The 17195-nt window shown below is 35.3% G+C and overlaps 3 protein-coding genes across 3 annotated transcripts; all 3 read left to right on the top strand.

The window, feature by feature from the left end:
* The first annotated feature begins 6322 nt into the window (after positions 1-6322).
* Positions 6323-7021, top strand: LOC123562947 (cytochrome P450 1A5-like). The gene has a single exon (XM_053528163.1). It carries the CDS (start codon positions 6323-6325, stop codon positions 7019-7021), a length of 699 nt encoding a protein of 232 aa, XP_053384138.1.
* A 745-nt stretch (positions 7022-7766) lies between these two features.
* On the top strand, positions 7767-8766 carry LOC128548794 (cytochrome P450 1A2-like). The gene has a single exon (XM_053524271.1). The coding sequence runs from the start codon at positions 7795-7797 to the stop codon at positions 8332-8334; it is 540 nt and encodes a 179-aa protein (XP_053380246.1). The 5' UTR covers positions 7767-7794; the 3' UTR covers positions 8335-8766.
* Positions 8767-12992: 4226 nt separating this feature from the next.
* LOC128548799 (uncharacterized) lies at positions 12993-15469 on the top strand. The gene is made up of 4 exons (XM_053524281.1): positions 12993-13158; positions 13621-13653; positions 14708-14802; positions 15188-15469. The coding sequence occupies exons 1-4, from the start codon at positions 13101-13103 to the stop codon at positions 15371-15373; spliced, it is 372 nt and encodes a 123-aa protein (XP_053380256.1). The 5' UTR covers positions 12993-13100; the 3' UTR covers positions 15374-15469.
* Positions 15470-17195: the final 1726 nt, after the last annotated feature.

Genomic DNA, 17195 nt, shown 5'->3' on the forward strand with positions numbered 1-17195 from the left:
TTCTCTTGACATAAAACAACACAAAGAACAATCCTTTCATTTGTATTTGGTAGGAGCCAGCCACGAATTATCTGTGTATTGTTTATATTCATAGGTGCTAGAAAGTAGCCTGAATTCTATTTACATTTGTATTTACTATATTTACAGATTTTATTTGTATGTACTTTCAAGCAGCCCTTTTTCTTGAAAGAATATTTATTAATCAGTCTTGTTGTTAAGCTAGTCATCTCATGACTTACAAAGGAATCATAGTCATAGTCTCACTATTCATTTCGTTACAAGATATTCTTTTGATACATTTTGTTCATAAACTAACCACAAGTTTGAAATATTTAGACGCACTCGTTTTTCGAAATAATGAATTATATGTATCTATATTTCTCAATGTATTTCGAAGAAAAATTCTGTCGAATTATTTCAGTGAGAAGCAAAGGATCCAACGCACCGTTTTTCGATCCACATACCATAACATGGAAAAGGCACTTTGTGGCTTACTTGTGATTATTTGCATATCAAGCGGTTTGCCATTCTCAGTAGGTCAGATTGTCATAGCAAATGGGCATTTTAAAATGTTGCAAGAACACAAACATTTAAGGAAGTGCGCAGTAACTATTCTGCAAACGTTAAAATATGAAAAAATTTAACAAATGTATGTTGTCAGTCATTTGTTAATTTTTCAGCAAAATTAAATGTCTCATAAATCACATTTTCATTTCAAACAAAATATTGTTAAAGAAACAGCTATTTGCGTGAATTCTAGACGATCTTCAATTTTGATATCTACGAATACAAAAGCAGAGAAGCTGTATGAAGTTAACTAAACAAACGACATACGACATTCAAAAAATTGTGAATATCGTTCAATACGCGACATATGACATTCGGAATAAGTTGAATGTCGTGCATAAAACAACATAGGACATACGACATTCGAACTTTGACACACAAAATTTGAAGGTCGTTCAGTACGCGACATACTACATACGATATTCGGAAAAAAACGAATGTCGTGCACAAAACGACATACGACATTCGAACTCTGACATAAAAAAATTCGAATGTCGTTCAGTACGCGACATACGACATACGACAATCGTAAAAATGTTGAATGTCGTGCACAAAACGACATTGAACACACGATATTCGAAATTTAACACGCAAAATTTGAATGGTTTTCAGTGTACGACATACGACATACGACATTTGAAAAATTTTTTCAGCAAAAAACGACATTGGACATTCGACATTCGAACTTTGACAAACAAAGTTTGAATGCCGTTCAGTGCGCGACATAAAACATACGACATTCGAAAAATATTGAATGCCGTGCAAAAAACGACATTGGACATACGATATACCAACTTTGACAAACAAAAATTGAATGACGTTCAGTCCGCGAAATACGACATACGATATTCGGAAAAAACGAATTTTGTGCACAAACGACATTGAACATACGACAATCGAACTTTGACACACAAAATTTGAAAGTCGTTCAGTACGCGACATACGACATTTGAAAATAAAAATGAATGTCGTGCACAAAACGACATTGAACATTACGACATTCGAACTTTGACACACAAAATTGGAATGTTGTTCAGTACGCCAAATACGACATACGACATTCGGGAAAAAATGAATGTCGTGCACAAAACGATAATGAACCTATGACATTCGAACTTTGACACACAAAATTTGAATGTCGTTCAGTAAGCGACATACGACATACGATATTCGAAATAAATAATGCTATGCACAAACGACATTGAACATACGACATTCGAACTTTGACGCACAAAATTTGAATGTCGTTCAGTACGCGAAATACTACATACGATATTCGGAAAAAATGAATGTCGTGCACAAATTGACATTAGACATATGACATTCGAACCCTGACATAAAAAAATTGAATGTCGTTCAGTACGCGACATACGACATAGGACATTCGTGAAAAAGTTGAATGTCGTGCACAAGACTACATCGGACACAGATATTCGAAATTTAACACACAAAATTTGAATGTCGTTCAGTGCACGACATACGACATTCAAAATAATAATGTCGTGCAAAAAACGACATTGGACATACGACATCCGAACTTTGGCATACAAAATTGAATATCTTTCAGTGCGCGACATCCAACGTACGGCATTCGAAAAAAAATGAATGTCGTGCACTAAACGACATTTAACATACGACATTCGAACTTTAACACATAAAATTTGAATGTCGTTCAAAACGCGACATACAACATTCGGAAAAAAATGAATGTCGTGCAACAAACGACATTGGACATACGACATTCGAATTTTGACAAGCCAAAATTGAATGTCGTTCAGTGCGCGCCTTACGACATTCAAAAAGAATGAATGTCGCACACAAAACGGCATTGAACATACGACATTCGAACTTTGACACACAAAATTTGAATGTCATTCAGTATGCGACATACGGTATACAACATTCGGACGAAATTGAATATCGTGCAAAAAACAACATTAGACATACGACATCCCAACCCTGACACAAAAAAATTGAATGTCGTTCAGCACACGATATGCGACAAACGATATTCGAAACAAGTTGAATATCGTGCAAACAACGACATTGGATATACGACATTCGAATTTTGACGCATTAAAGTTGAATATCGTTCAGTGCGCGACATACGATATTCGGAAAAATTTGAATGTCGTGCACAAAACGAAATTAGACATACGACATTCGAACTCTGATATAAAGGATTTGAATGTCGTTCAGTACCCGACATACGACAATCGACATTCGTAAAAAGTTTAATGTCGTAGGAAAACGACATTTGACATTCGAACTCTGACCCAAAAGTATTGAATGTCGTTCAGTACGCGACATACGACATAAGACATACGACATTCGTAAAGATGTTGAATGTCGTGCAAAAAACGACATGGGACATACGTCATTCGAATTTTGAGACACAAAATTTGAATGTCGTTCAGTGCACGACACACGACAAACGATATTTGAAAAAAATGAATGTCTAGCAAAAAAACGACATTGGACATACGACATTCGAAAAAAAAATGAATATCGTGCAAAAACCGACATTAGACATACGACATTCGAAACAAAAATTGAATGTCTTTCAGTGCGCGACCTACGAAATTCGAAAAATTGAATGTCGTGCACAAAATGGCATTGAACATACGACATTCGAACTGTGACACACGAAATTTGAAGGTCGTTCAGTACGCGACATTTTAATATATTCCAGTAAAATTTAGTGTCATTGTCAAGTGTCGTGTCGTGTGTCGCGTTGAATTTCGTGTCTCGTGTCTCGTGTCGCATTGAATGTCATGTGTCGTGTCGTGTATCGCGTTGAATTGTCGTGGGTCGCATAAAGAACGCGACACACACGACATTCAACGCCACACACGACCAAAAGCAACGACAACCGACAGTTTGTAGAACTATTCCAGAACTATTTCAATAAGAGATAGCGCAAGGCTCAATCTCGACTCTAAGGGTCGTACGGGCTCGAACATCGGTGCCATGATATCAAAAAGCAAAAAAAATGTACGAAGATACATCTTAATTTTGTTTTTAAAAAATTACATCAAATTAGGCTCTTAAGTAACACGCTTTTGGTGTATATCAATTATTACTATGGAAATAAATAGTTTTAGATAAGTTCTGTCTGTCTGTAAGATCTGTAGACTTGCTATATGAACCGTATAACGCTAATCTTGGTCCCATTGTTTCGAAAAATTCATCAATTTCATTTTATTATCAAAAAAAATAAATTTAAAGCGTTTTAAAGAGTAATATATCAAACTGAAATTTCTTTTAATAAGTGGTTGGAAATATTGTCTAAACGAATAAGAACAACAATTTTCTTCCACAATGGGTACGCCGTCTGGAACATTTGCCATTTTTTGGCTTAAAATTTTAGCCGTAAAATAAGGGAAAAGTGCTTATAGAATATTTATTTTGTGTAAATTATTGCAAATAAAAGCTTGTTTTGATAGAAAATGACAAGATCTGAAAGTTTGTGACAAAAAAAGACTACATCTGTTCATCCATCTTTAAGTAATTTAGGATAAAAGCTGGATCTCCGTACTTTTCCGTTCGGAAAAAGTCCGTGTTTTTAATTAACTTCAAATAATTGAAGAATGTTTCAAATACAAGATATTTTAATGATATGACTTTTATGAATTAAATCTAAACATTGTCTAAACAGGTATGTATTTTGTTTGTTTTTTTTACCGCCGACGGGTTAGTCGGGGGACTGTCTCAAAATATACCATTTTTCGTGAAAATATGCATACTTCTTCATTAAATTAAATAGAGGAATGGGCCTTGTCAGAGGAGTCATGTCTTCTTAACCTGATATCCGATATTAATAAATGATACCTTGCTGCAAAGGGCAAGGCAGGACTTAGTATTTTTAAACTTTATTTTAAAATTGTATTTTTCTTACTTAGAGGTATTATCGTAAACTACTTTCAGACTATTTCTGTCTAGTGTCTGGCATGCGTTTTTTACGGAAACGTCTACCTGTGTAAACCAACATAATTCGTTTGTGACCAGCACAGTCTGGTCAGAAACCATGCTGTTCGCTAACGGTTTTCTAATTGCAATAGGCTTTGAAAACGGACAGCATGGATCCTGACCAGACTGCGCAGAAGCGCTGGCTGGTCTTGATCCATGCTGGTCGCAAACACACTGTGTTGGTTTTCTCATGGTGCGGCTCAATTACTTTTGCATTCAGTATAATCTTTTCTTAGGAATCTGCTCACAAGTTCCTTCATACGATAACATGTTTACTAAATGATAAAAATTTTATGTGACATGTTTGATTCTGTATGGTAAGTAGTAAACATTACCAACTCCGCTTGCATTTTATTACCTAAGATATTTTCTTATGATTTTATGTCCCTCAGATATACATTTTATTTATTATTAAAATGTCTGAGAAAAGAACTGAGTGTTTATTTCTCAATATAAATTTATGAAAGTTCTGTTGTTTTTTTTTTTTTTCAAAGTTGCCCGAGAAAACTCTTATCAGCAATTAATCATACCAATGGTTTGTAAAAGAAGATTTCTGAAAGCCCGTCCTGTTTGGTTTCTTCATCTAAACTGCATGTTTAAGTTTACTTGTATAACATTTGATATTTTCTTTGAAATGAGCTACATTTATCTTCATTTTTATTAACGCTGGTCCAAAACAAGTGCAATAAAATAAAATATTATGCACACGGAGACTTAATACAATTTTTTAACTTTTGATGGTGGAGTATGTCATAAGGTGAAACTCCTTGTATTGTTTGAGGCATGGGCAGGCACCATGTTTGAACCATCAAAAGCCAGCTAGATTGCTTCCTCACATGAAGAATTCTACACCCTACGCGAGTTCTCGAATCCGAATCGTTGAGAGCCAAGTGATTCAAAGTACTCAGTCACGTACCGACACCCCGACACCCCCCCCCCCTCCCCCCATTCAGTTGTTACTAACAATTGATCATTACAGGCTGAAAAAAGCGAGAACAATTATAGTAACAGTCTTGCCAATTTACATTGTTTTACAAACGATGAGACTTTAAAACTATTGTATTCGATTTCCACGGGTAACCGATGGTCATCAGTTAATACCGGGGTAATAGACATTTCCGAATTAAGTTTACATGGACTGTGAACACATAAAACGATCGATTTTTTCAAGGGGACCGTCTCAACATGATAATTGTAATTCATGTTTGGTAGGAAAACATTACTATAATGATGGTAAGGTCTGTCTTATTATGTCACCGAACAGGATATGATTTGGATTTGTCTTTCCGTCCGGCTGTTTATCAGACAAATGTTTGGTTATACATATCGTAAAAAGTATTTGATCTAGCGTCATAACATTTTCCTGAAATGTTGTTAAATATTATAAGCTGCGCATCTGCGACAAAGTTGAAAAGATGAGCTAGTCTGATCGCAGTGCATCCGTATTCCATCGTCGCCGTCGTCCGGCATGAAAAAATCTAAACTGGGTCAGCTGGGATCAAAATGTAGGTCAGTAGGTAAATCATTGTGAAAACTGTACAAGACGTAATAGCTTGCGTCTCTGTGTGTCCGTCTTTCCGTTAGCAATGTCGTGTCGACTCCGCTCTGTAACTCTTGACTCCTTTACAGGACTTTAAACAAACTTGATTCAAATGTTCTCGACATCAAGACGACGTGCAGAGCGTCTGTATCTGGTGGCTAGGTTTAAGGTAAAGGTAACACTAAGGTGCCAAGATCATATGACTTTGTTTCGGATCCGCTCTGAAACTCCAATCACATTTGCGCGATGGAGACAGAAGTATGGAGACGTGTTCCGTATCAGAATGGAAGCTGGAATACCGTTGTTCTGAATGGATATGAGGCAATCAAAGAAGCTGCTGAAAAACCGGTTGATGCTTTCGCGGGTCGGCCGGATTTCATGACACAAAAACTGTTACAAGAAGTTACTGGAGAAATTTCACTTGCTTTTGGACCTTTTGATAATATATATTTACAACATAGAAAGTTTGTCGCCAGTGCATTGCGACAATTTACTTTTCGTAAAAGTCGATTTACAGAAGATCTGATATCTGAAGAAGCTGACAAGCTTGTTGACAATTTGCTAAAGAAATCAGGAAAGGAGCCTGTAGATATTAGACAGAATTTGCAATATGCTACCGGGAGTGTGATCTATCAAATGTTGTACGGACGTGGTATAGATTTTAAAGAACAATTGAATAGAATGGTTCAAAATACAAATAGATTCATCAAGTTCACAAAAAGCGGAAATCCTGCTGACGTATTGCCATGGTTACGACATCTGATGCCTTGGAAAATTACTGGCTTTAGAAATATGGCCATTGACAGCACAGCAATCCGAAAAGGGCGAATTGAAGACCACGTCAGATTATTTTCTCCTGATAATGTCAGGGACATCACCGATGCCCTTTTGGCTGCAGACCTGCAAGGAAAGAATAGAAATGAATGTGGGTTGACAAGGTACTAATTTTCATATATGTCATTTCGTTTCGTCCTTCAACATAATGTTTTATTTTATTATTCTTTTTTATTATTTAACGTCGCACCGACACATGATAGGTCATATGGCGACTTTCCAGCTTTTATGGTGGAGGAAGACCCCAGGTGCCCCTCCGTGCATTATTTCATCACGAGCGGGCACCTGGGTAGAACCACAGACTTTCCGTAAGCCAGTTGGATGGCTTCCTCACATGAAGAATTCAACGCCCCGAGTGAGGCTCGAACCCACATCGATGAGGGGCAAGCGATTTGAAGTCAGCGACCTTAACCACTCGGCCACGGAGGCCCCCCACATAATGTTTTATATTTCAAAATTTGTTTGATAGAGGTAAATTAAGTAGGGGATATTAAAGGTTTGTTTTAATCCAGAATGAACGTACATTACTTAATTTGAGTCATGAAAATGCAACAGCTGTCACCCGGACCTGTACATGAATGTACGTAGTGAAAAAATATTAGTATTATAGCAAGTAACCTTGTTTAGTCATTTGTTCCTTAGATGTATATTTCGTAAATATAGATTTTGAGAAATCTCGAATTTCTGATCGAGGAATTGCTAATTAATTGTTGACATGTTATCAGCAATATTGATTACGCAGCATTTATTACAAAAGTTGAAAACGTACACGCCCCATATCCGTTTAATCCTAGTAATGAATAGAATAGCTGAATAGCACTATGGATCTGTAAGGTGCTGGATTCGATACAAGTAACAAATCTTTTCAGTAGCTCATCTTATACATGTCGATGTATCCACAAGTTCAAGAACGTGTCCAGCATGAGATCGCTGACGTCATAGGAAGCGGACGCAGAATCGAGTTTAAGGACAAGTCTCGCCTTACCTACACCGAAGCGACTGTTTTAGAAGTAATGCGAATGACGACAATTGCTCCATTTGCGCTGCCAAAACTAACAGTTAAAGACACTACATTAAAAGGATACGACATTGATAAAGAAACCGTTGTCTTCTTCAATCTCCATTCCATATCGTATGACAAGGAATTCTGGGGCGATCCCCAAACATTTCGCCCTGAACGATTAATTGACGCAAACAATAAATTGAATTTGGAAAAGTGCAACCGTATTTTACCATTTGGACTCGGACGAAGACGATGTGTTGGAGAATTTCTTGCAAGAATGGAGCAATTTCTTCTGTTTGCAAATGTCATCAGAAGATGTAGATTTTCAAAACCAGCAGGTGAAAGTTACGATATGGAACCCGACCCTGGTCTTGTATACTCACCAAAAGCGTTTTGTGTTGTAGTAGAGGAGCGGCAATGATTTTGGTCTTCCATTTTCTAAATAGTGTGTGAATTTCGATAGAATTATTTGTGTGATCCGCAACTATTGACCTGGGCCTAGTAAAAACATTAACTGGCTGTTAAACTAACCACTCATTACATTATCAGTCAAAATACTAGTGTTAGTCATGGTTGGAAATACCAGTATGATATTTTGCTTAAACTATAGAGAATTTTAGTGTTAATAATCCTTAACTCCAACATCCTTGGATTCCATTCTGTTGTAGCGGAGATAGCCTACAAACAGTTGCAATTTCCTGGTCAGCCTTGTTTTCTACCAGAAAATTACCTGGCAAAACAAGAATATGTCAAACGGCTAGTTCACTTTTCAATGATGAAAAACAAGTTTATTTATTAATTTCAGACACCCGCAGAGTCCTTCAAAAGTACGGTCTAAATTGCGTATTAATAACATACTTAAATTAAACACAGCTAAGTTTCCGTCAAAATACCAATGGAAGAACATTCTGAGATTCCAAATTTACCAGAGGGAATTTCATGCTTGAATGATGCGTATCTTGAATTAATCTCCTGGCCTACAGATTAATGTAATATTCTCAGATGGTAAACCATATCAGCTGTTGATATTAATTTGACAATATCCGTCCTTAAAGTTCAAGTGCTCGTCAGCAGTGAAAATAATAGTAAACAAACTATCATATAACAAAACTGCGTGCTCGCTGTGTGACAAGCACTGAGGCAATTCTACCATGCATGTGTTTTTGTTTTGTAGTGAAAACGAGAATCTAAGAAAGTTACTTTGGAAGAACGTACTGTCTATTGCATGCATAAGAAATTACATGCAAATGATACCAAAAGATCCCTGATCTCAAATTTTTTATCTTTTGTTAGGATTGCCGGACAACCATGTTTCTGCAGCCACTCGAAACATTTTGCTAGGTTGTATAGATATAAGACACCGTAAATGTTATAGTTATTTGCACTATGATAAACTGTCATATGACATCATACGATGTGTTTTATATAAAATAGATACTGCTTTATCATAAAAATGTATATACAGTACAACCTCTACAGAACGGCCCTCTCTTAAGCAAAAACCTCTCTATAACAACATCATCAAAATTTCCCTAAGCTGAAATATACTATCAAATTTATCTCTCCAGAACAACAACCTCTACATAACAGTCAATATTTGTATCTCCCAAAGGGTGTTGCTCTACAGAGGTTGCACTGTACTTATAGCTTTACACAGTCTGTACTAAATCCATATGAATATTCCAATGGGGACTTAACCATATTAATACTGTTTTTATATGTTTGTATGTTATAATGTGAATTGTAATAAGGCTTGCTATCCTTTTTGTATTTTTCGTTTCGTCTCGGAATGATGCATGTCGGGATATCTCAATCATACACCATTTGTACCAGCTGTACATAATATTGCATGTTAATTTGTTCTATATTGATACAATTATGTTTGCATGTATATCTGAAATTGTTGATATATCTCTTTGTTTGAGGTAATAGAGAATCTAACTACCCTTTGGGCTCGGACGAAAACGATCTTCGGAAAAATATCTAGCTAGAACAAATCTATACAAATATGTTTTCTGTTTACAAAGGCCATAAGAAAATTGTAGACTTTAAAAGCCTGCTTGTGAAAACTACGACGTGGAGCCATAATTCACAAAAAGAGTTCTGAGTCAACGTTTGCTTTCTTAATTACCGCTGCCCCTGGGGTTTGGAAAATCCTGTCTTATAGAGATAGACTTATATTCTTATTCATCCTGACGTTCGCATCTATACTATGTGATAAGCACACAACAACAAAGAATATATCATGAAATAACTTACAAGTTAGTTATAAATTCCTTACGACTTTAGTTGGTGCTTTGGCCTGCTGGATAAGGCACCTGTCTCGCAATCAAGAGGTCGAGAGTTCGAGCCCTGTCAGAGGCGGGTGTTACTGAAGAGAGACTGGTTGGTGAGCCGCCAGCTAGTTAAATAATGGTTTCTGGTGGCCTCCTTGCCAGGTGCCTGGTATTAAAAAACAGGAAATGGGAAGTAATCCTGTTCAATGTATGTAGGTGTCTCATTAACCAAATTGGCTTGTCCTTTCAGTAACTATGGCACTAGAATAAACGAACATTTTACTTTACTTAACTAGTTACTTTGTGCAGTATCTGTAAATTTTCTACATTAAATATCTATACTTCAGTTTCAATGTCTATATTTTGAAGGAAAAATCACATCTTAACTGGGAGCACAGAACAATACTAGAATGTAATTATTTTTAAACATGAAAATAACATTTTGTTAAAAGGTTGGGGTGCATGCTTTTTCTTAAACATGGTCTGGGTCAACTCTAAAAGTAATCTGTGTCTTCTAGTCACGGATGTCCATGGTTCGGTTTGCCATTGTTTTTTATTTTGAAATTACCGTATGGTTATCCATAAGATATCATTTCTCACGGCTTAAAATATTTATTTATTTTTTAAATGACATACATCATTTCAAACCCCAAATGAAACTAAAATATCACGACTACGCAACAACCGATAAAGATCAGTACAACTTGTTTTTAATCCCTTAAGGTGTCAGGTTACATATATGCACATTTTATTCCCTACTTGTACTTACCTTTCAGTTGATGTATCTTCCGTGGGTATGCCTTATTAATGTAAATTATATAATGTTTATGAATTACCGCTTCACTAAACTGATGTAATCAAAAGGCAAAAACCTTTATCTTGTCAATTCACCGAAGAAAATTGTCATAAATGACTAGCTATATTACAAAGGTAAATATTATATCGTGGTGCGTTCGTACCCGCATGCGTGCGTGTGTGTTTGTGTGTGTGTGTGACATGTGAAATATAGTAGAAATATGGGATTGGAATCACCACGTCCAGTGAACAAAGCAATAACTAAAGAATACATCAACATATGTTTAGATGTATAAATGGCTGACAGTTTGACAGAAATACATCGACAACGTAAATAAAATCTGTGGAAAGATCCTTTGGATAGACTTCAACCAAGCAATATAATATCAGACATGGTTTTTGAGTATAATCATGAGGGGTAATTGAATGTGCAACATGCCTCTAATAACAAGGACAAAATAAACAAACCGTCATTCGAACGATATTTGAAAAAATAAAAAAGGCACTTTAGCAAGTTGATGCTTTCTTTAAAGTATTCAGGCGTGTCAATATTCAAGTTTAAAGTTAAACTGTTCCCACATTCTATATTTGAAAAATGAAAGTGTCTGCGTGCTTGACCTACTGAGCTACGCGAGTAGACTAATAAATTAAGCCTAAGCTTTCTTTAGTTATTCAGGCTTTTTTCCATCATTCTACGAATGCTAGTACTTAAGTTATATTTATGAAAAGTATAATGATGAAATGAAGAGGTGTAATTAGGTTAAGAGAGACAAAGTATAATTATTCTGTTTTCTTTACCTTTGTTTTCTCTATCATTGTATAAGTGTTTGAATAAATCCGCATCAGCACTTTCAACAATGTGACATTGGCAATTATTAAAATAATGTTATTATATCTTCTGGCCCAGCCCTTTTGTATACTTGCATTGATGTATTTATGTATGCTTGTTGTAGGTGTGTGTATTGAATATGTATTTATATACAATAAAATATGATTAAACTAAGCTTATTCTAATTCTTTTCAACACTTATAAAATTATACTCTGTCAAGTGTATATGATAATTAAACAAGGAAGCCCACACGGCTTTGAGCCGCTCACCGGATTTTTATTATATGTCATCATGACCCAGTTTTCAACTTGTGCCAGATTTCATAAAGACAAACGTTCTGATCATGTTTCATATGAATCATATAGAAAATATTTACACGTTTGATGGCGTAACGTCATTAATCCGGATAACGCAGAACAAAGTCTGGACTCGACATACGATAAATCTATCATCAGTGACATCAGTGATGCTATAAATATTGAATAACAGGTGAAAAATATTAAAAGTAGATTTATAAGTATTTTCTTTTCTGTTTTATGCTTATTTAATCAACAATATGCATTTTGATCAATGTGGGTAGGAAAATGGCGTGAGACAACTTTATCAGACATACTTATCAAACATGATCTATATCGTTAAAGTTAAGGACCTGATTGATTTATTGTTTGCATTTAGGTTTACCATGATTTATCAAATAAGTTGAAATGAATCTGCTGTAAATGTTTTCCGTGAAACATTTTTCTAAAATGGCTTCGTGTACAGGCTGTTGTATCTTAATATTCTGAATACAAGGAAATGTAACGAAATAATTAAAATTGTGAAAGTACTAAACAGATGTACTTTACACATCAGAAATTAAACAGGACATAATGCATGCTTTGAACTAATGTAACGTAATTAATTTTGACAAGTAAAATCATTTCACTTTGCAAGTAACTTTCCAGCCGGCTGAATTTATAATCGAAATTAGTGTCCTGCGTCATATGTTTATTTCTATATTACGTAATAGAATTTATGTTGACACAATTTTAACAACTTACATATGACCACAACATGAAGATTTAATTGCTACAGTGCAAGTAACAAAGCCATTTTAGATCTTTACTTTATTGCCTTTAAACATTCAGTGTTCTTATTGCCAACTGAGGAGGGAGGAAAAAACTGGTTCATGACTTCCTCTAAGTAAGTATAAATATGAACTGACAATGTTCGTTTTCAAGAATTTCTTGACCCACAGGATTTTTTCAACTTTCAAAGTTTTTTAACTGATAAGTCTCTTACTAGATATGAATACTTTAGTTGTCGTCTGGTTGTTGTTGGGCTACGTAGTGTTATCACATGCAAGTAAGTGTTATTTCATCTTTGTGTAATGTGTGTCCATGTTTTCAAATTATTAACAAAGACAAATATATTTTTATTGTTACATGAACGTTTTCTGCAAAATATTTTTAAACAACTTTTACTCGTTGTATGCGTTAACACATTTTATTTCCTGCTATAGCATCTGCAGGTTGGTGTCCTCACTTTGACGGATGCGGTCATTTATCAGTCACTCGGGACACGAAACGAAAATGTGCTCTCCCTACATTTAGCTTGTATATAGTGTTGACAAGTAGTCCCAGTACCATAACATCTGTCTGAGTATACGGCTTAAAACAAAGACTTGTTCTGTTAATTGAATCTTCGGGAAAAAAACATACGATAAACATTTTCGTACGTCTGATATCAAATAAAGAGAAATTCCGGTTGTTGAATGCTTGAAGTACAAATTATATATCATAGCTTCTTCGTTTTCTTTATTTGCAGCGTATGGGAAACAAAAATATTCTGGAAAACAGGGTAAGTGCAGACCTTTTACTTTCGTTTGATATTTGACATCTGCTGTGCATTTCAAATATTTTTCGTGCACAAAGAAATTCATGTAAAATATGAAAATGATTTGTTTTAGTATCTTTAGATACACGTATTCAGGTCTGTTTGTTGTTTGTTTGTTTTTGGTTTAACGCCGTTTTTCGGTCATGTAATGGCGGGCAGTTAACCACCAGTGTTCCTGGATTCTGTAGCAGTACAAACCTGTTCTCCGCAAGTAACTGCCAACTACCCCTCGTGAGTTTATCAAATAGTCACGGAGAACATAAGCCCCGCCTAAGAATCGAACGCACGACCCCGGGATCCGTAGACCAACACTCTACATAAGACCAACGCTCTACCTATTGAGCTAAGCGGAACTAAAAGAAATAAGGCTCGAGTTTTGTCAGAAACTGGAAAAAAAACATGTACTTTCGAACCAGTATATGGTTTTGAATAGATATCAGAAGATATTCTAAACAGTTTCATATCATCGGTTTAGTTTCAATGGAACTTACCAGACGATAAGATTAAATGCATTCGTTGTTCCTATCAGCGTTATGTAACGTGGAAATTTTGAAGGAATGAGGATAAGTTGAATAAAACTTTTTGTTTAGATGATGAAAATATGAAACAATGATATTATCATCAGGGTTCTGAGTTTTTCTCCTCATCATACGTTTTATACGAGTTTCAAACAACTTAGTAACATACTTTTGTTATTCAATTTATTTTAAGTTTTATTTTAGCCAATAAATAGGACATACGTATATTGCTTCGTATGTATTTCAAAGTTGTGGCATGTACAGGTATGGTACTGGGTCGGGTATGGACGCTGATACTATGTAAAATTCTAGCTCGCTAAACATGCCACTCTAATATTGCCAAGTACAATTATCCTAACTTCCGTTAAAAATTGTTAAACATAACTAAACAGACCTGTAGATCAACAGAAAACAGTTGATATTACTTGACATATGACATTAAAGAGATATGAAAATAATATCAGGTCAGAAAATGTTCAGCTAATTATTTTATGTATTAGAAGTGTTCTGCTATGACTATATGGGACTCCCGATCCGCCCTGGACGGAGTTACTTTGACGGTTGCAACACGTGTATTTGTGGACCATATGGCAGGGTATGTCACAATATTTTTGTTGTATCGAATTAAACTGTAATTGTGTATGCTTAATGTAGTGATATTTCAAATTAACAAGGAAAGAATTTTGCGATATCATCAGTAAATAAAACGAGCATTGCCTGTTGGTGATTATTTTGTTGTCATTGATTTGTATGCATTTCTGTTTTTAATAGTTATATTTCTTTATGTGTTTGTTGATTTTGTGAGGGTGGGTGGGGATATGCCATATAGGGTCAGATATCGTCTGTTAAAGATTTGTAGTTTTGTCAGTATTGTCAAGTTGTGATAAATTTATTTACGTTTTACTTGTTACATTGTCTGTTTAACTTATCACATTCTAAGATTGAGAATGTTTATATTTTTACCCAAAATGTATCTTCAGCCAACTATCTGCACACTAATATACTGCGGCTATAATAACATGAACAGAGGAGGACCAATTTCATCCGTACGACCAGTTAATCCCACGTACCAAACCAACGCGCTCAATCCGTTGTTCCAAGTCAACCCAGTGGAACCCGTGTACCCGGCGAAGCCAATTAAACAATACCCAAGGAGAAGATATTAGGCATTTTCAAGACATTTTCTTCTTTGATTTGTTAGTGATATATTGGAAATATTAATGATTGCCAAAAGACTTGTTACGTATTATATCATCGAAAAGACTGCAAAGTTTATTTCAAATAGGTATTTCATATTGTTTACATGTCATGTCATTATTGTGTCATCTATTTAGAGAAAATAAATCGGATGTGATACATGAATGGCTATTTCTTCTTCCTTCTTACTCTAGTGTCACTGGTGATAATACAGTTGTACAGTGCAATGTGACAGATTGCTTTTTGCGTATTAACATAAATCGAGGGTTCAACGCAATAAGGTCGTATCTACATATAATAATTATATGTAGATACGCCCTTATTGCGTTGAACCCTCGAAATGTGAAATTCGATTCTAAGGAAGCATTGGTCAAAGTGAACCTAACCAGAGCTACACACTTCAAACAGAGCTACCCGTGAACTGGAAATGGAGTGATCGTAATGTTTTATATACCAGTCACAATAAGTGTCATGATTACGAAGTCAGTAAGAATATGAGAGGGAGGATAATCTTACCTATATACATAAGAGTAGACAAAATGTAACAAAATGAAAAAGACGTTATGTAGAATACCCATTTATTTGCATGTTTATTGATTAAATATGTCTATAGGAATGTGACAACTTCAAAAGGGATTGTGAGATAATATCCCATTACAACACTTAATTACTCGTCAAGGACTCAATGTGCAGATTTTATCAACCTATAGTAATAAGAATTGGGGCTAAACAATATTTCGTACTGTTCAGGGTTTATGTTATTTTTGATTGAAGATATACGTGGAGGGATCGGCACCTCTTCGGAAGAACTAACATGGCTTATGTTTAAATGTTTATGACATCACCTGATGTAAATCGAATTAACAGAATGATAATATATTATAGAAGCTTCCAAGATCTTTAAAGGAGGGGTCCCAGTTAGGTGTCTGCGCAAAATGTTTTTTGATTTTTTTAATATTTTATGACAATATACCTACATGTATTAAGTTTCATTCACAAGTGTTACTGTTACCAGTTTTGACTTGCTTTTATAGAAATTCACATTTAAAGTGGGTGGGGTAATTTGACATGTAACCAGCCAGGAACACAATCTCCGCCGCGTTTTTAAAAATGGTTCAAACTTTTTACCTGGAACTTTCGTGATAAAATAATTATGCAATGGACATTTACACAACATGTTGCGTTTTAAATTGTCTTGAATAATTTTTTCAACACAGAGCCACAAAGTGGCCTAATCAAATTTACTGATTTTCAATGGACGAACTTCACCAAAAATCTAAAACATTTTTTATTAGTTGAGATATTTAGGTGTTGTTTTCAGCAGATATTGTAAGCTAAATAAACATTAAAATGACAATATATCAGTACACTCTGGTTAATATTGGAAGAGTGGTACACTCTCAAACTAGGGAAAAGTGGGTGGGGTAAATAAACATTCGAAGCTAAACATTCGAAGCAACACAACTATAGGAATAATAATTTTGCAGTTCAAGAAATGGCCTCAGATTATCTACTACTATCTTAATTATGCCCCTATGAGTGGTAGGGGCATATAGATTTGGTCTTGTCCGTGCATCTGAGCGTCCGACCGTCGCCCGAAGTTCTTGACGCACCAAGCTCAAACAGTATTTCATATAAATTGATGAAAAATTGCACGAGTCTTTATCGTGATATGTACTTGCGTACCTTCTATTTTTTGTCTGGCTCCGCCCCTTATTTCCAGAGTTATGGCCCCTGACATAGTCAAAAACACATATTTTCACCTTGTGACACGCCTAGCTCAGAAAGTAT

The sequence above is a fragment of the Mercenaria mercenaria genome, chromosome 2, assembly GCF_021730395.1.
Source record: "Mercenaria mercenaria strain notata chromosome 2, MADL_Memer_1, whole genome shotgun sequence".
Lineage (NCBI taxonomy): Eukaryota > Metazoa > Mollusca > Bivalvia > Venerida > Veneridae > Mercenaria > Mercenaria mercenaria.

Coding starts and splice junctions, on each gene's coding strand:
- LOC123562947 (XM_053528163.1), top strand. CDS start 6,323: ATGGAGACAGAAGTATGGAGACGTGTTCCGTATCAGAATGGAAGCTGG.
- LOC128548794 (XM_053524271.1), top strand. CDS start 7,795: ATGTCGATGTATCCACAAGTTCAAGAACGTGTCCAGCATGAGATCGCT.
- LOC128548799 (XM_053524281.1), top strand. CDS start 13,101: ATGAATACTTTAGTTGTCGTCTGGTTGTTGTTGGGCTACGTAGTGTTA. Junction 13,159..13,620: donor CGTAGTGTTATCACATGCAA/GTAAGTGTTATT, acceptor CTTTATTTGCAG/CGTATGGGAAACAAAAATAT. Junction 13,654..14,707: donor AAAATATTCTGGAAAACAGG/GTAAGTGCAGAC, acceptor TTTATGTATTAG/AAGTGTTCTGCTATGACTAT.